At 39.3% G+C, this 20018-nt stretch overlaps 1 protein-coding gene across 1 annotated transcript in view; it reads right to left on the bottom strand.

The window, feature by feature from the left end:
- Positions 1–20018, bottom strand: part of C5 (complement C5) — a 50689-nt gene that overhangs the window by 16886 nt on the left and 13785 nt on the right. The window contains exons 13-25 of the mRNA XM_065418578.1: positions 19087–19296; positions 16327–16476; positions 15229–15358; positions 12663–12728; positions 11728–11928; positions 11403–11493; positions 10112–10188; positions 5950–6089; positions 4296–4517; positions 3442–3502; positions 2748–2837; positions 2188–2400; positions 1647–1722 (exon numbers count right to left, since the gene is read on the bottom strand). Of these exons, the coding sequence (XP_065274650.1) occupies positions 1647–1722; positions 2188–2400; positions 2748–2837; positions 3442–3502; positions 4296–4517; positions 5950–6089; positions 10112–10188; positions 11403–11493; positions 11728–11928; positions 12663–12728; positions 15229–15358; positions 16327–16476; positions 19087–19296 (1727 nt within the window). The remainder of the gene's footprint in view (positions 1–1646; positions 1723–2187; positions 2401–2747; positions 2838–3441; positions 3503–4295; positions 4518–5949; positions 6090–10111; positions 10189–11402; positions 11494–11727; positions 11929–12662; positions 12729–15228; positions 15359–16326; positions 16477–19086; positions 19297–20018) is intronic.

Here is a 20018-nt window from a genome sequence, read left to right as displayed (position 1 = left end):
GGCCAAATGTATGACTGTGACAGGGCACTCTTAGTAGCACCCTGGTCACTGATGTGGCTACAGCATGAAAAAGGCTGCAGGCTACGAGCGATTAAACACTTTCTGTTGGGGGATTATGAGCACCTGTAATCACTGGGCTAATGATGGGAGGATATAAGTGGAAGAAACAGGAAGCAAGGGGGAGCTCAGAAGGAAAGCTCAGGGGGTGACTGCTCCGCACTTTAAGTGTGGGGGGGAATTGTCTGGTTTGTTGGGGAAAGGCGTCTACCTCTTTAAGGGGTGGAGAGGCAAAGAGTGACTTTTGCCGCAGCTGCAGAGCAGGACAGTGTGGGGACACTGACCCATCCCCCCCTTCGCCCCCAGGGGATGGGTATAAGTACAAACTAGACAGGTGAAACCCTCTTTTACCCGAACCGGATGGAGATGCACCCACTCTCCCATCCAGGGAAGTGGTGAAATATCAAGTTTGGTCAGGATCTGCTGTGGGCACTGCGCTAGCTGTTCCTTGCTTGGGGGGCTGGGAAGGAATTTTCCCCTCACCAACAGATTGACCAAGGCAGTGTGTGGGTTTTTTTCCGCCTTCTCCACAGCGGGTTCCGGGGGGACTTAGCTAGGGCGAACATGGAATGGGAGTTAAGCTATAATGCCGCAACTCATTATATAAATGTGGGGTGGACGTCCAATGCAGATACTCCATAGAGAAGGGATACAGTGATCAGATAAAGGGGTTAGTGAGGGATTTAAAGGAGATACATGTTGTTAAGGGAGTGGAAACAGGAGTGTTCGGGGCTCCTATGACTGGCACGGCAGGGAGCCAACCCTCCCTCCTTTATAGCCCACCTTAACCCTCATTAGGGGGGGGGCAGCATCGCAAGGTCCCAGCAGTGGGTTGGCTGGGGACCAGGATGGGAAGGGGGGGGAACTGATGGAAGCCCCCAGGTGTATATTAAAATGATCACGGAATTACCCTTACAGGTACACCCAGAAAATTAATAATTAAGTTGTGACCTAATTAAACCACATGCACTGTCTCCTGTTCTTTTTCCAATATAGCTGGACTTTGAGACTGGGCTGAAGAGTGAAGGCTGTAGGGAAACCTCCTCTTGCTGTAAGATTGCAGTCCACTGTTATACTTTGCAAGGAAGGAATAAATACACATCTGGTGGTGAAAAGGTAACAACCTGGTGTGTCTGTCTGTGAGGCCACATGAGCTGGCCAGGCAGTGAGGTACACTGGGTAGCCACAGAGGCACCCTGTGGCAATGATCAATAGTATTTTTAAATTAGCATTGTAAAATAAAGTTAATCAAATCTCATGCTGCAGTGTGTGAGCTGATCTCTACAGAGCACAGGAAGATGATTTTTCCTTAAATATAATACTGTACAATAGTCTTGACGTATTGTGGGAGATTTTCCACCCTTCTCTGAAGCCATCAGCAGTTAGTCACTGAGAGTCACTTCTTCCTTTAAATACTTAGGCAAAAATGTTGCCCATGATCCATTAGTGGAACTAACAGTGGCATTGATGGAGTACTGTGCACAGATTAATGGCAATACAAAATATGGCCCTTAAACATTAGTCACTGTGAAGACACAGGACTGAATCAAACCTTTCAAATCCACTGTAATAAAATCATTTTAACTCACCAAGTGCTGGATGTCCCGTCTTTCCACATGGTGTACGAGAAGTCTCTGTTTCTGAATGACAGGATGCTTACAATACCTAAGATATACATAAAGCAGACAGTGTTTCTGAAGCACTGATTTCTATTCAAATTACTCTTCTTCACTCAGAAGAAAAATTAATCTCTCCTTGATAACTGGCCTTTAATTGTTTTGTTTCTAAAAAAGCAGCAAATGGTTAACTTCCAACTCAAAGAGATAATATTAAATTACACTAATTGTGCATATCAACTAAAACTTTACTGCTTCCAAATAAAAGATCATATTTTATAGGGTGTACAACATAGGTGTCAGTTCTTCAAGCAATTTTGTAGTTCAGCCACTACAGAAACATTATGTGAAACATAGCTAACCCCATAGTTTTAGTTAAAAATATTTTTTTTAAAATACATTAGCTTTATTACATTTTCATCAAATATTAAACATTAACTTTCCTATCCAACAGTACCTACAAGTCCTTAGAACTTTCAAATGAAACCAGAAATTGGAGACCACATTTTTCTACCTTCTTTCATCCTCCTCCTCATGTTAACTCTTGATGTTATGGTTTCAGGGCCAAGTAAATTCCAGTTATCGGACTTTTCCAGGTAGTGAAAGACATAAAATACTGGAGCAATACTCATGAGCTCTGCCTCTGCACTGCCCTTGGGCAAATTAGTAAGAAACTGGACACCTTCACGTTTGAGAACAGCAGAGATTACCTCACCCATAAGCTGTCCTGTGAAGAAAAACAACATGGTTAATTGCTGCCTCAGAAATACTGTACAGGCATAACTCTTATTGACTTAATTGGGAGTCGTGCAAATATATCTGAGGGTAGAATTTCGTCCATAATATTTAGAGATACTGTAATCATTTTCTATTAAAATCTATTAATAAAGATAGGATTTTAAGACAAGATAATTTCTAAAGAAAAGGCTGGTCTAAATAGCCTTTTCTCAAAAGAGAGAGAACCTGAGAGTATAGTCAGGTGGGTAGAGCAGAAAAAAAGGAAATTAAGGAAGAGAGCAAGCACGTATATAGAAACTAAATATAAAATACTGCATAAATTTCATTCCAATTTACCTTTTATACTCACAGTCCTATCAATTTTCGTTTTGGGGACCAGATCTAATGGTGTCCTGTGTCGAAATTCTTGTCGTCTTCTCATTACACCTGCAATTGGAAATAAATACATATATATAACAACATACTTATAGCATTACCTATGTAGTTGCAGAATTTAGATCCCAGCAGCCCTGCTGGGTCAGATTTGAGGCCATAGCTATTTGCCAATTTAGTAAACAAACACAAAAAAATCATGAAAACTAGAGTTGGGTCTAAAATCCAGATCCAAACAACTCTAAACTTTGAAAAAGTTCAGATCCAGACCCTAATTCCATAATGAATTAAACTAATACTTTAGAAAAATTCTAATCTTGATCAGAATTTTGGGGTATAGATTAATCTCTGATTAAACTGGATTATTTTCTATTCTAGGGAAAGGAGCACTTGGTAGTTGGTTTTCCTGCACAACTAAATTTAGAAAAATCTCAAAGTCTGCATGCCATATAAGATATGAGTAAATGTTCCTCTAACCATTCCAATTAATCAAAATGGCTAGCTACTTTGAAAGGGATTCCATTACTGTGTGCTAAGGCATGCAATTTCACAGTAGAGATATGTGAACATTGTGCCATGAAGAAGAATTGATTTTGATGTTTGTCTGAGACTGCAGAGTAAAAGAGCAAATAAGAAGATACAAAATCACTTTCCATACCATAAACACCTTGTGGATCCAGAGAAAAGCCTGCATGAAGTTCTCTTTTAATACCTTCTGGCTGCAATCAAGATGAAGCCAAAACTAAGCAGTACATCAAAGTACTTTGTTTAATTTAACACACTGACTAAAGCAATAATTTTAAAATATCATACAATCAGACCCACATAATCTTCGTCTAATTCTCAGTTTAAAAGTTTTATGTTGCTGCTGCCAGACATTTGTTTTCAAAACAAAATCTTCAACCAAAATTAGCAACCAATGTAAATAAAGTTTATGGGAATTATAAAACTCTAATAAATATATCTTTACAATAAATGTATTTAAGGATTTGAAGTACTGATGCAAACTACATCATCAATATTCTATACTCTATTTGCTTATTTTAAGTCACAAGCTACACACATCATATTTACACCTATTTGCCTGCTAGTTGTCAACCACTGTAATCCATACATTTAAAAAAGTAAACACATAAGGGCCCAATCCTGAAGTTGCATCATGGCATAACTCTCAATGAAGTCAATGAGAGTTTTATATGTGAAAGGACTGCAGGATGAGGCAAATGTTTTATGCCTTTATATACACATCAGAATAGAGATTGTTTAACAACAGCTGCTACTGATAGATCTGTTAAACAGAATGACAAGACTATTTGCAGGTGTATTATTTGTTATTTTACAGCAGCCAAAAGAATGATAAGCACTTTTTAACACAAGTAAATTACATATGATCCCTGGATTTCATAAGTCATGTTCATATTCTGATTTCATATATTTATAAAATACCATCCATTTATTATGACTGAATCTATTCAAAAAGAGCAGGAGTTCTAAGGAAGGTTTTGGTCTTACCACCACACGCAACGTTTTCACTAAAACTTCACTGTTCTGTTCAGCCAACAATGTAAAGTTGATTGTATGAAGACCTAGTTCCAGAGGGAGTATTCTGAATGTAACTGATGCGACAGAATAGCCACCTAGGTTCTGATATTTACAACTCTGTAACCCTTGCTGAGCACTTGCAGAACCTTTGAACAAACAGATTCCATCTCCAACTGTTGCTTTAACACAGAACTGAAACATCAGAGAAGATTTAAAAAGATTAAAATAAATGTTACATTGAGTGTTAGATTACACTAAACAATTTTACTATTGTTAGCAATGTGTAAAAGTGATTAACTTTATTATTATTAAAAAGAACAGGAGTACTTGTGGCACCTTAGAGACTAACAAATTTATTTGAGCATAAGCTTTCGTGGGCTACAGCCCACTTCGGATGCAATTATTGTTATTATTTGCATTAGAGTAGTGCACAGAAGCCCTAACCAAGGATCAGGGAGCCATAGCACTAGGCATCGTTATTACATTTGCATATAATTTTTCTATGCAACATTTTTCTGTAAAATTTCACTGTTCTGTTTCGGTGTATTTTTCACCACTAAAATTTTGCTTTTCTATTAAATCTCCAGGCAACATTATTTATTTGCTTTCAAAAACGTGTAACCAAGAAAACTACCCTCCATTTGAAATTTCAAACTCAAATTTTGAGCAGAAACAGAAGTGTTATATTATTTATTTATATTAGAATAGAACACAAAAGTTGCTACGTAATTTCAAAACACAGAGGAAGATGCAGTCCCTATGCCCCAAAGAGCATGCAGTTTAAAAAGACAGACAGACAAAGGGTAAGGAAAAGGGATACAACATCCAAGCAAGGAGATGAGGGTGATAACTGGGACATCCTATTAGTACAGCAGCCATCTTTAAAAAAATTATTTTGTGCACTGTACTTTTACATGAGAGGAGAAGGTGGATGCTACAGAAAGAGAAAACTTTATTATGTTGCTGAATGCTTCTGCTGCTACTACTGAACTGACCCCTTCTTTCCTGTACCGTCCAAGATTCTTTCTACCAAAGCTAACACTGTGGGCCCTCCAACATGTAGTCTGTGCCTGACCAGTGGGAGGGAAGGACCAGAATAGGGAGTGAAGCAGAAAGATGCAAAGATTAGTGCATTTCTTGATGTACAAAATTGTTTATTCTTCAGTCTTAAAGTTTTTTCCAGATTTGATCGAGAGCGCTGCCCTCTCAATTCAGGAAGCTACTATGTAGAAACTCCATCCATGATTATATTCACTAGAGTCCATTGGTAGCTGGCTTCAGAATTTAGTGCAAGTCATTTCATGTGTTAGTTCCACTTATGCCATTTTGGCTTCCCTTTTTCACCACCTCCCATTGAGAACTGGCTAGGCCACACACCATGATATTCTACAAGCACAGCTATTGTTTCTGCCTGGGTGCAGAACTTTCAAACTGTGCCCAAATACAATGTGATGGGCGCTATAGGAATAAAATAAATTAAATTATGAAGTACAATGCTGCATTTTGTAACAATTGGAGAATCCTGACTCATGCATATTGACTGGATACTTGCAGAAACAAATCCTTTGTCAGTTCATCATAATACTGTACTACTTATATAAAATTCAGAAAATCCACAAATTACCATCGTTCTGGAATTTCTGTAGTTGTAAACAGATCCTTTTAACTCAATTTGTTCTCCACGCACAACAGAATAAGGTATATGCATGTTCAGGAAAACATCTTTTAAAACCTGCACTTGGAGTGCATCAGCAACACATATACCTAGGAAGAATTAAAAATATAATAGCACAATATGATATAAGCAGAAGTACACATTTGATGCAGACTATTCTCTCATTCCAAGAAGCAGGTCCATATCACTCCTCACACCCATGTCACCTTTCTGGTTTCCTATCGAATTACAAAATCTACTTTGAAATTGTCAGCTTGGGTTTTCTGAAATCATCAGGGACTCGCTCCACTTTCTCTTTCTGAGTTGCTATCTGCCTAATTCCTTGTGCTCACTCCAGACCTCCTACTCTGGCTTCTTCTCAGTCCTCTCCTTCCTAGTGCTAGGATTTTCTCTTTCAGCTGTACTACCCCATCTATCACAAACTCTCTGCTCCTCCCTTTCTTCAAGCAATTAAGTCACTTCCTCTCTTGAGATCTTATTGTGGAATTTTCCTTTTCTCTTTAGCCTCCTATATGACAACTGTAAAACAGAATCGCAGCCAAGGCAGAAGTATTAACATTTTTTAAAATGTTTAACTTCTGAGAAGTACATAACAAATATTCAAACAACAAGCATATTGAAAAAAATAGTAAACTAGATGACATGCTTTAAAATCAGATTACTCTGATTACGGTCTTTCTTTCTGGCCACCCAAAATTAATTTCCATGATGCTTTTGCATAAAAGATTCTCACAGATTCCTAGCATCAAAGGTTGATGCTTTATTCCATTTGACAAATAGGATTAGAAGTTTTCAGATGGTGTATAAAATTGGTTCTGGTGCTTACAGTTTTACAGATAGTGGTAAAATCACGCCAGAATTAAACAAAAAGTAAAGACAAAAGAAGGTAACCAAAATATGACAATTTTAATGTATGATATTTCATGAACCAACAGGGCTAAAGAATAGCACTCTCTTGCTAATAATACATAGTATTAGTTTCTGTTCCTGGCGTTCCAAGAGATAGCTGGCCAGCAAACAGATAGGCCAGGATACTTTCAGCATTCCAAGCCTCTAGGACCAGTTTTCCCATGATACTGATGGTCAAGGGGGAATGTTCAGCTAAATTATATATTAATGGGGAAGGAAAAGAGAATCTTGGATCTCTCAAGACATCTAGATAGACCTATGTGTAGTGCTGAGGAGGAGCCGGTGGTCGTGGTACATGTAGGTACCAGTGACATAGGGAAGGATAGGAGAGAGGTCCTGGAGGCCAAATTTAGGCTGCTAGGTAAGCGATTGAAGTCCAGGACCTCCATGGTAGCATTCTCTGAAATACTTCCAGTTCCACACACAGGCCAGTTAGACAGCCAGAACTGCAGGGTCTCAATGCGTGGATGAGACGATGGTGTAGGAAGGAGGGATTTAGATTTATTAGGAACTGGGAAAACTTTTGGGAAAGGGGGAGCCTATACAGGAAGGATGAGCTCGACCTAAACCAAAATGGAACCAGATTGCTGGCACTTAAAATTAAAAAGGTCATAGAGCAGTTTTTAAACTAAGGGCTGGTGGAAACCCTATAGGTGCAGAGGAGCACGTGGTTCAGACTGCGACATCTGTTAGGGGAGGATCTGTTGATGGAGATTCTCTATGTCCTAGTAAAGAGGAGAGGATGGAAGATGATAAAATACGAGTAGGATCTGATGAGAAACAGTCAAATGAAAAAAGTCCCATTCAAATACATCATGTAATGGCAGACAGCTAAAAAGTGACAAGTTTTTAAAGTGCTTATTTACCAATGCTAGGAGTCTAAATAATAAGATAGGTGAACTAGAGTGTCTCGTATTAAATGAGGATATTGATATAATAGGCATCACAGAAACTTAGTGGAATGAGGATAATCAATGGGACACAGTTATACCAGGGTACAAAATATATCGGAAGGACAGAACAGGTCGTGATGGTGGGGGAGTGGTAGTATATGTGAAAGAAAGCGTAGAATCAAATGAAGTAAAAATCTTAAATGAACCGAACTGTACCCTAGAATCTCTATGGATAGTAATTCCATACTCTAATAATAAGAATATAGCAGTAGGGATATATTACCGACCACGTGACCAGGATGGTGATAGTGACTGTGAAATTCTCAGAGAGATTAGAGAGGCTATTAAAATAAAAAACTCAATAATAATAGTTGAAATCCCCCATCCCCATATTGACTGGGTACATGTCACCTCAGGATGGAATGCAGAGATAAAGGTTCTTGACACCTTAAATGATTGCTTCTTGGAGCAGCTAGTCCCAGAACCCACCAGAGAAGAGGCAATTCTTGATTTAGTCTTAAGTGGAGCACAGGATCTTGTCCAAGAGGTGAATATAGCTGGACCGCTTGGTAATAGTGACCATAATATAATTAAATTTAACATCCCTGTGGTGGGGAAAACACCAAAGCAGCCCAACCCTGTAGCATTTAATTTCAGAAAGGGGAACTACACAAAAATGAGGAGGTAAATTAAACATAAATTAAAAGGTACAGTGCCAAAAATGAAATCCCTGCAAGCTGCGTGGAAACTTTTTAAAGACACCATAACAGAGGCTCAACCTAAATGTATACCCCAAATTAAAAAACATAGTAAGAGAACCAAAAAAGTGCCACTGTTGCTAAACAACAAAGTAAAATAAGCAGTGAGAAGCAAAAAGGCATCCTTTTAAAAGTGGAAGTTAAATCCTAGTGAGGAAAATAGAAGGGAACATAATCTCTGGCAAATGAAATGTAAAAATATAATTAGGAAGGCCAAAAAGGAATTTGAAAAACAGCTAGCCAAAGACTCAAAAAGTAACAGCAAAAAAATGTTTAAGTACATCAGAAGCAAGAAGCCTGCTAAACAACCAGTGGGGCCACTGGACGATGGAGGTGCTAAAGGAGCACTCAAGCGCAATAAGGCCATTGCGGAGAAACTAAATGAATTCTTTGCATCAGTCTTCACGCATGAGGATGTGAGGGAGATTCCCAAACCTGAGCCATTCTTTTTAGGTGACAAATCTGAGGAACTGTCCCAGATTGAGGTGTCATTAGAGGGGATTTTGGAACAAACTGATAAACTAAACAGTAATAAGCCACCAGGACCAGAGGGTATTCACCCAAGAGTTCTGAAGGAACTCAAATGTGAAATTGCAGAACTACTAACTGTAGTTTGTAACCTATCATTTAAATCAGCTTTTGTACCAAATGACTGGAAGATAGCTAATGTGATGCTAATTTTTAAAAAGGGTTCCAGAGGTGATCCCGACAATTACAGGCCGTTAAGCCTGACTTCAGTACCGGTCAAACTGGTTGAAACTATAGTAAAGAACAAAATTGTCAGACACATAGATGAACATAATTTGTTGGGGAATAGTCAACATGGTTTTTGTAAAGGGAAATCATGCCTCACCAATCTACTAGAATTCTCTGAGGGGGTCAACAAGCATGTGGACAAGGGGGATCCAGTGGATATAGTGTACTTAGATTTTCAGAAAACCTTTGACAAGATCCCTCACCAAAGGCTCTTAAGCAAAGTAAGCTGTCATGGGATAAGAGGGAAGATCCTCTCAAGGATTGGTAACTGGTTAAAAGATAAGAAACAAAGGGTAGGAACAAATGGTGAGTTTTCAGAATGGAGAGAGGTAAATAGTGGTGTCCCCCAGTGGTCTGTACTGGGACCAGTCCTGTTCAACATATTCATAAATGATCTGGGAAAAAGGGTAAAGAGTGAGGTGGCAAAATTTGCAGAGGATGTTGTGAAGGCCAAAACTGTAACAGGGTTCATAAAAGAACTAGATAAGTTCATGGAGGATAGGTCCATCAGTGGCTTTTAGCCAGGATGGACAGGGATGGTGTCCCTACCCTCTGTTTGCCAGAAGCTGGGAATGGGCGACAGGGGATGGATCACTTGATGATTACCTGTTCTGTTCATTCCCTCTGGGACACCTGGCATTGGCCACTGTTGAAACACAGGATCCTGGGCTAGATGGACCTTTGGTCTGACCCAGTATGGCCGTTCTTATGAAAGGAAAATGTCTTGCAAAAGAAAACTAAATCCAAAAGCTCACTAATTATTTTGGTTACCCGTAGTGAGGTCCTAATGCTTACCTTTATCTGAAATGCCAACACCTTGTATTTCCCATGTAGTCAGAGAATCAGGCAGAGTCACTGAAAGGGCCTTTGATCTATATTACAAATGGTTTTTGAGAATTAGTAAATTTTAGAAATTATTATTATTACTTTGTTAATACCAACAATTGGCTCAGCACTATACAACACACAGGTAAAGACAGCCTCTGCCCAGAGGAGTTTGCAGGGTCAAAGATTCAGGTAAGCTGTACAGGAGACCTAGAGTTGTTGACTTAGAACACTGAACACATTTTTGTCTAATTAGGCTTGGTATTGGTCGGCCTTCCAGAAATCAGTGAGTTTTTAGAACTAATATGAATAAAAAGAGAGCTGGGGCCTGACACTCTAGGAATAGGTGGTCAGTTTCCTGCACAGGGACATAATGGAAAAAAATGTCAAGGGGAGTCGGGCCCAGCCCCACCAGAGATTGATCATCTACCTTCCAACTGAGACTGATCAAGTGAATATAAAAGCCAGCAAGTGGCTCAGTTGGGGAGAGGAACTGTGGAAAGGAGGGTGATGCCGCTAGCTGGCACTGAATGGAGAGACATACAAGGAAAGGACTTTGGGATCCAGCAGCCTACTTTGGTCAGGGGAATAGCTTTGTGTTCATATTCCTGGAGTGGGGAGACAGGCCACTAGCCTACAGTTCTTATAGTTAAGGGCAGTATCATAATGCATATGCACAAGAGGATAGAATTTAAGTTGCACAGACTTAATTCTGGCATTTCCTAACTTTGGAGTGCTTTGTTTTGAAACTCTAATATTCTCTTAACAATATTTTAAAAAATTGAATAAATATACAATTCTAAAAAACGATATAAGAATTCAGATCATGGGAGGAGGGCAGGAAAACTAAAAAAAAAATCTCTTAAAAAAATATGGTCAGTCTAAAAACCCTGCAAATTCATAGCAAAGGTATTTGCCCCCTTGTGAGTCAATATGAACCCTCTCCACCGAGGGTATGTCAACACTGCAAGTTAAAGTGTAATTGTAGCACAGGCAGGCACACTTGTACTAATTTTAATCTAGCTAGCATGGGTATGCCTACCCATGCTTCAATTACACCTTCCACGAGGACTGAAGTAGGCATCATGATCACTTCCCTCAGTCAACAGTAGGGGAGTGAATTAGGGATTCTTTCTCTGTATTGAGAAGGGCTTTCAATAAGAGATGGATATCCTAGTTCAGAAAATGGGGCACCTCAGATTCTAGGCAATAGCTGAGCTCTTGCAAGTCAGATGACATTAAATGGTTCAGAGTATAGTACCCTGGAGGAACTTGGTGGACTTCCCATAACCAGCTTTCAGGGAAGTAGCTTCGAATCCCTGGCTTGTCCAATCCCAGTAGAGCCTTAAGCTCTGAAAAGGAGAAACAAATAAAGCAATTCAGAGATTCCTAAGGCTTTCCACTCACAACCTCAAAAATTACTGTTTTTGACTTCTGTGATCATACAGCCTAGAATCTTTGCTTCTGTTTTTCTTGTAAAATTAAAAAAATGGGTTTTAATGTTCTTATAAGAAGGCTGTCATTATCCTAAAACAACCATATACACCCTCATAAATGTATGTATACATTCACAGTTTGAAACTTACGCATTCTTGCCAATATTAAAAATTTGTGGGTCTCACTCTCCCGTAGTTTTGTTGCAAATTCACAGCAATCCTTGAATGCTTTTATGCACCTAGGAATACTCTTAATACGCTCAACTCTCTGATCGCAAGTCTCCCAGAGAGGAGATTCTTTTACTCCAGCCATACAGCACTTCCGAATCTCTGGATGCAAATATCTGGATGCTGAAATAATAATAAAATATCTTACATAATCCCTTCCTTAAGATAAAATACTTTTAAATGAATGGCTGTAACTGGTCATACTGAAGTAAATTTTCAATCATTCAGGCAATCATGTACAACCATGATAAAGGTGTAGCTTTCAGGAAGAAATTAAATTTGTCATTTTAAAAATCCCAGTGTTCAAAGTGACCTCTCCATATTATTGTGAATCAAAATTTTAAAACAAATAAGGAAAAGGATGGAAATGACATTTCAAAAGAAAAAGTCAGCCACAAAAACCATAACCATGTTTTTCTCCCTCTCAAGGCCTATGTTGCATGAATTGGTGGTCTCAGTCCAATCCTTAATGGATCGTATCCATATTAGAAATGCCAGCAGTACAACTGGCAGACTTGTGAGCACAGAAGCCAAAAATTAAAAGGACAAAAGCACTCTTCCACCCCTACGAGTAGGTCAAGGTTGGGACAGATTGTCATGTTGTTAATTTGTATTGTGGCCATGATTCAGCAAGGAACTTAAGCAATTGCTTAAATTTTAAGAATGTGCTTAAGTCCACTGACTTCAAGTGAAGCATGTGTTTAAGAGCTTTTCTGAATTGGGTTCTCTGACAAAGCTGAACAATGACATTGCAATCTAGCTCTTCTTGTGCACACTCAAAATTTAAATCTTCATATTTCTCATTTCTAATGTACAGCCTCTTTTTTTCATATATTCAAACAAAACTTTTGGAGCACCTTTGTTTTGTATTTCCTCTTCAAAGCTGGATCTTCTTGGTCTTACAATTGCTTTACAACTTTCGTCTGTTAAAAAAAACAACCCAAGAACATGTTATAATATTTTTTTCCACTAACTCATCCCAGAATTAAAATAAACCAGTGAAAGTACATTATAGGATTGATCTGTGAATTTGGCAAGTTTTGTTTTGCAGAACTACTAACTGTGGTATGTAACCTATCATTTAAATCAGCTTCTATATCAGATGACTGGAGGATAGCTAATGTGATGCCAATTTTTTAAAAAAGGCTCCAGAGGCAATCCCAACAATTAAAGGCCAGTAAGACTAACTTCAGTACCGGGCAAATTGGTTGAAACTACAGTAAAGAAGAAAATTGTCAGACAGATAGATTAACATAATTTGTTGGGGAAGTGTCAACATGTTTTTTGTTAAGGGAAATCATGCCTCACCAATCTACTAGAATTATTTGAAGGGGTCAACAAGCATGTGGACAAGGGGGATCCAAGGGATATAGTGTACTTAGATTTTCAGAAAGCCTTTGACAAGGTCCCTCACCAAAGACTCTTAAACAAAGTAAGCTGTCATGGGGTAAGAGGGAAGGTCCTCTCGTGGATCAGTAACTGGTTAAAAGATAGAAAACAAAGGGTAGGAATAAATGGTCAGTTTTCAGTATGGAGAGAGGTAAGTAGTGGTGTCCCTCACGGGTCTGTACCAGGACCAGTCCTGTTCAACATACAGTAACTCCTCACTTAAAGTCGTCCCGGTTAACTTTGTTTCGTTGTTAAGTTGCTGATCAATTAGAGAACATGCTTGTTATAAGGGAGCATTGCGGAACTTTAAACATTATTTGGCAGCCACCTGCTTTGTCCACTGCTTGCAGAAAGAGCAGCTCGTTGGAGCTAGTGGTGGGGGCTTGGAACCAGGGTGGACCGGCAGCCCCCCTATCAGCTCCCCACTCCCCTAAATTCCCTGTGCAGCAGCGCCCAGCAGGCTATAAATTGCCCAGCAGTTCAGCTGTCCCTCCCCCCACTGCCATGTGCTGCTTCTGCCCTCTGCCTTGGACCTGCTCCCAGGAGCCTCCAGCTTGCTGTGCAGAGGTGGGGGGGAAGAGGGGTGCTAATGTCAGGGTGACTATATATATATAGTCTTTTCTCTGACGAAAGTTTCCCTGGAACCTAACCCCCTCTATTTACATTAATTCCTATGGGGAAATTGGATTCACTTAACATCGTTTTGCTTAAAGTTGTATTTTTCAGGAACATAACTACAACATTAAGCGAGGAGTTACTGTATTCATAAATGATTTGGAAACAGGGGTAAAGAGTGAGGTGGCAAAATTTGCAGATGATAAAAATCTACTCAAGATAGTTAGGTCACAGGCAGACTGTGAAGAGCTACAAAAGGACCTCTCAAAACTGGGTGACTGGGCAACAAAATAGCAGATGAAGTATAATGTTGATAAATGCAAAGTAATGCACATTGGAAAACATAATCCCAATTATACATATAAAATGATGGGGTCTAAATTAGCTGTTACCACTCAGGAAAGAGATCTTGGAGTCACAGATCTCTGAAAACATCCAATGTGCAGCAGCAGTCAAAAAAGCGAACAGAATGTTGGGAATCATTAAGAAGGGGATAGATAATAAGACAGAAAATATCATATTGCCTCTCTATAAATCCATGGTACGCCCACATCTTGAATACTGAGTGTAGATGTGGTCACCCCATCTCAAAAAAGATATACCGGAATTGGAAAAGGTACAGAAAAGGGCAACAAAAATTATTAGGGGTATGGAACAACTTCCATATGAAGAGAGATTAATAAAACTCGGACTTTTCAGCTTGAAAAAGAGACGACTAAGGGAGGATATGATAAAGGTCTATAAAATCATGACTCGTTTGGGGAAAGTAAACAAGGAAGTGTTATTTACTCCTTCTCATAACATAAGAACTAGGGGTCACCAAATGAAATTAATAGGCGGCAGGTTTAAAACAAACAAAAGGAAGTATTTCTTCACACAACGCACAGTCAACCTGTGGAACTCCTTGCCAGAGGATGTTGTGAAGGCCAAGACACTAACAGGGTCCAAAAAAGAAACAGTAAGTTCATAGAGGATATGTGTATCAATGGCTATTAGCTAGGATGGGCAGGGATGGTGTCCCTAGCCTCTGTTTGCCAGAAACTGGGAATGGGAGACAGGGGATGGACCACTTGATGATTACCTGTTCTGTTCATTCCCTCTGAAGCACTTGGCACTGGCCACTGTCAGAAGACAGGATACTGGACTAGATGGACCATTTGTCTGACCCGGTATGGCCATTCTTATGTTCTTGTTTATAACTTCAGTTCATTTTATAATTGCAATGAGGCACTCTAGGCCCTAGAATCTAAGGTATGTATCTTTTTACCATAATTACAATCCTTAGAGCATTTGTATTTATGAGACAATGATTCCAACATTATTCTTCCTCACTGTATAATTAAGCTCCAACATAATAATTGTGAGCTATGCTACTTGTAGAAAAACAGATTTGAACTCGCATGCGTAAAGGATAAGTACCTGCTACTTTAGAGTCATCTGCATTAGCATTGGTTAGAAATGTAAGCCCAGCTGATCGGAATACATCAACATTGTTCTGCCCTCCTCCAGCACCACATCCAAGATCACTCTTTTCCAAATCTAACATTACCTGTTGAAAAAAGTAAGCCAGGAGCTCATTTCAATGTAAAATATATTATATGACTGAAGGGAGCATTATGGACCTGTGAGGATTAACAAGTCATTTAGCCAGTAAAATGATATAACACTGACACAGAAATGCATTGTATTCAGTGTTGTTATAGCCATGTCAATCCCAGGATATTACAGAGACAAGGTGGGTGAGGTAATATCTTTTATTGGACCGACTTCTGTTGGTGAGAGAGAAAAGCTTTCAAGTTTACACAGAGCTCTTCTTCAAGTCTGGGAATCTTACTCATCTTGTATTTAACTGTGACACTCTGAGTAAGATTCCCAGATCTGAAGATGAGCTCTGTGTAAGCTTGTCTCTCTCACCAACAGAATTTGGTCCTATAAAAAAATATTACCTCACCCACCTTGTCTCACAAAAATACATTGTTATTTTTCTCTTCTTGTACTAAACTGTTGTGTAGTGCTGTTGTAAAATGTTAAACAGCAGCTACATTTCACCGCCAAGGTGGCATTCTTTCAGCTGCAGGTGAAGTGAATTTTACATAAATCTGTGAAAACAGAAATCCTAGGTTATCTACTGAACAAGAACATTACATGCGACAGAAATATGAGCTCCCACATTACTACTCTAGCAGCGTGCCTTAAAAACCTGACCTGCAGGAATCACTACTAGGACTGAGGAGGGGAGTTCAGTCCCCATGCCTGTTCAATCACAGAGCTCTCCAAAACAGAGCCAATCACTGTGGATTTTTTGATGACTGGAACTGGACTAAGCCCCACAACTCATTTCCATAGGGCAAACAATAATTGAAAGGCAACTATTTCTGATTACTACTGACCTCAGCTGGATTTGAACTAGTAACTTAAGAGGTGAAAGGCTGTAAATCCCATCACCAAGCCTTCTGAATGCATGCAACACAACACAAACTTTTAAACTACCACTATATTTTGTGACTATTACTTAACTCTTTCCATAGACCTCTTTCTTGTTCCTGTGATTCCATATATTGCCTCGTCGATAGATGACAAAGCAACAAAAGAACTGAACTGGGTTTTCATGTTAATTGATATAACCGTGCCCGGCTTATGAGAGTCTTCTTTTGATAATAATTGAACCTATAAAAGGAAAACAAATATGGGTTACTGAGACGCATGGCCAGAAAGGGTTAAGCATCCTGCAGGAATAATGACCCAAATTCAACCTTTAGAGACGTGTTAGAAAAGTATGTAAATGGTAATTAGGGCCATTCCATGTCAGATAGGCTAGAACTTTGAAATGCAAACCTATATTGTTAGAAATTAGAGGTGATACTAATTGTATGTGATAGCTTGATAGAGATCTTGTAGGTGCTTGTACTCTATCAAGCATTCTTAAAACTACAATACCCACCTGCTGAAGTGAAAAAACAGATTGACAGAGCCAGACGAGTACCCAGAAGTCACCTCCTACAAGACAGGCCCAACAAAGAAAATAACAGAACACCACTAGCTGTCACCTTCAGCCCCCAACTAAAACCTCTCCAGCGCATCATCAGAGATCTACAACCTATCCTGAAAGATGATCCTTTATTCTCACAGATCTTGGGAGACAGGTCTGTCCTCGCTTACAGACAACCCCCCAACCTAAAGCAAATACTCACCAGCAACCACACATCACTGAACAAAAACACTGACCCAGGAACCTATCCTTGTAACAAAGCCCGATGCCAACTCTGTCCACATATCTATTCAAGTGACATCATCATAGGACCTAATCACATCAGCCATACCATCAGGGGCTCGTTCACCTGCACATCTACCAATGTGATATATGCCATCATGTGCCAGCAATGCCCCTCTGCCATGTACATTGGCCAAACCGGACAGTCTCTACGCAAAAGAATTAATGGACACAAATCTGACATCAGGAATCATAATACTCAAAAACCAGTGGGAGAACACTTTAACCTGTCTGGCCATTCAATGACAGACCTGCGGGTGGCTATCTTACAACAGAAAAACTTCAAAAACAGACTCCAACGAGAGACTGCTGAGCTGGAATTGATATGCAAACTAGATACAATCAACTCAGGATTGAATAAGGACTGGGAATGGCTGAGCCATTACAAACATTGAATCTATCTCCCCTTGTAAGTATTCTCACACTTCTTATCAAACTGTCTGTACTGAGCTATCTTGATTATCACTTCAAAAGTTTTTTTCTCTTACTTAATTGGCCTCTCAGAGTTGGTAAGACAACTCCCACCTGTTCATGCTCTCTGTATGTGTGTGTGTATATATATCTCCTCAATATATGTTCCACTCTATATGCATCCGAAGAAGTGGGCTGTAGCCCACGAAAGCTTATGCTCTAATAAATTTGTTAGTCTCTAAGGTGCCACAAGTACTCCTGTTCTTTTTATAAATATAGTAACATCACTGTATTCATCTTTCTTTTAAATGTCTAGCAAATCACCTACGAATGGTGGAAAACAGGCAATTGCCTTATGTTAATCCCTGTAGCTAATTACTACTGATGCTTAGGAAATAGGTCTACTTCAAAGTTTCCATGATTGCCTATTGTTCACTTAAGGACTCTGAGCTGTCAAGAGAAGTTCTGGAACTGTATAAAGGTCTCTTGGGTCCTGATCCTTTTTATCTCAGATCCGCTTGATGCTTTATGCAGAGGAAGCTTGAGTCATAACACTGAGCTCTCCAGTCCCAACTGGATCACCCTGAATATAAACATTGGACTATAATCTATGGACTAATTCTGAAAGAACTCTTTGCAACTACAAAGCTCACCATCTCTACTATGAATCTGATCTCAGAACAATACTCATGTCTGTATGCATACTGCTCTTTTAACCAATACTCTCTCTCTTTTCTTTTTTAATAAATTTTAGTTTAGTTAATAAGGATTGGCTCTAAGCATGTATTTGGGTAAGATCTGGAATATTCGTTAACCTGGGGAGGTAATGTGTCTGATCCTGCTTTGAGAAGGGGTTGGACTAGATGACCTCCTGAAGTCCCTTCCAACCCTGATATTCTATGATTCTACTGCTTCCCAGTGAGGGTGGGGTTTCTCTCACTTGTTAAATTTTTTTTTTCAGGGGAGGGATAGCTCAGTGGTTTGAGCATTGGCCTGCTAAACCCAGGGTTGTGAGTTCAATCCTTGAGGGGGCCACTTAGGGATCTGGGGCAAAATCAGTACTTGGTCCTGCTAGTGAAGGCAGGGGGCTGGACTCGATGACCTTTCAGGGTCCCTTCCAGCTCTATGAGATAGGTATATCTCCATATATTATCCTTTGGGATTGGTAGAATTTATATGATGAATTAGATTTTCAGTAATCCTCATCATATTTGACTTGGGTGTCTGGGTAGAGGCCTAAGGCTGGGTTACTTTAAGGGAACTGTGCTGTTGGCTTCTGGGTAACCAGTAAGGTATTATAGAAGCTGTTTTGTGCTGGTTTGGTAAATCTAAGTATAGGAATATCCACTAGCTTTAGAGATCGTCTGCCCCATTTGCAGTTTGCCCGAATTGAGTAACCTCAGTGCAGCTCCCCTGGGACTCCAGTCACGGTTAATTAAAAAAATTAAGAGATTTGAAGGCTGACACTTTAACGTTTTGGGAAAACGTTAGAGAATCTGTGCAGCTCTGAGAGTAGAATTTTGATGATAAAACAAACGCGCCACTTAACTCGAGAATGTTTATGGAACTTTTAATACACAGACTCATACACTCACCTGGAGGCTATTGCCACACTTCTGTTCTATATTCAGCCAAACTGAATCAGCTACTAATTCTGCAGTTTCCTCTCCAGTGACAATGTAGTAGACAAGGAGACGTGCTGAAGGAACCATTTCTTGCGTTAGCTTAAAGCTTAGATTTTCATAATCTGAGCTCATAATCCTCTCCTGAGTTCCAAAACTTACTATTTTCCCTTTGGATAATATCTATAAGATGAGGGCGGGGGGAAGAAAACAAAAAGAAAGTAACTAGTCCCAGCAAGTGTTCCTGACTCCCTAGAAAGTCACTTTGGCAAACAGAAAGATTGTAGATAATATACTATTTGTGTATCTTAACTGGTGAACAATAACAAAAAGGAAATTTAAAAAGTTAAATTTTACTTTTAGAAATACTTTTGCCCTTTTGTATTGATTTTTTACATGAACTCAAACCACTTTGTAAACATTAATTAAGCCTCACAACAGCATGTAAAACTGGCATCTTTATCTTGAATCAGAGCATACTAAGAATCAAGCATTTGAGATGTTTAATGTAGACTGCCTTAAATTAATGTAAAAGAGAGTTGTGTCAATTGAAATAGTATTGCTTGTTTTAATATGAACAGATTGTAATATAACTGAAAGTAGCACTTTTTTATACCATACGACATCCTGTAAACCCTTAGATACAATGTAATAGTGTACCTGAAAAAAATTAGGAGTCTAATATGTCAAGTATATGCTGGCACCACGGGGAAGTTTATCTTCCCCTATTCAATGGACCAAATTTAGACCAGTGCAAGGAAAAGGACATAACTCCCCATTCCCAAACATAAGTGGATATGCACTGCAAATGCTGTCTTAATGAGTGCCCATAATCTTGCTCTAATCGACCATATACATACACACACAGCGCTCCTCAGAAGATTCTTGGTGCTGGGATCATGAAC

This window comes from Emys orbicularis, chromosome 18 (assembly GCF_028017835.1).
Source record: "Emys orbicularis isolate rEmyOrb1 chromosome 18, rEmyOrb1.hap1, whole genome shotgun sequence".
Lineage (NCBI taxonomy): Eukaryota > Metazoa > Chordata > Testudines > Emydidae > Emys > Emys orbicularis.
The sequence above is the reverse complement of the archived record's forward strand: the minus strand, read 5'-3'. Positions and strand labels throughout refer to the sequence as shown.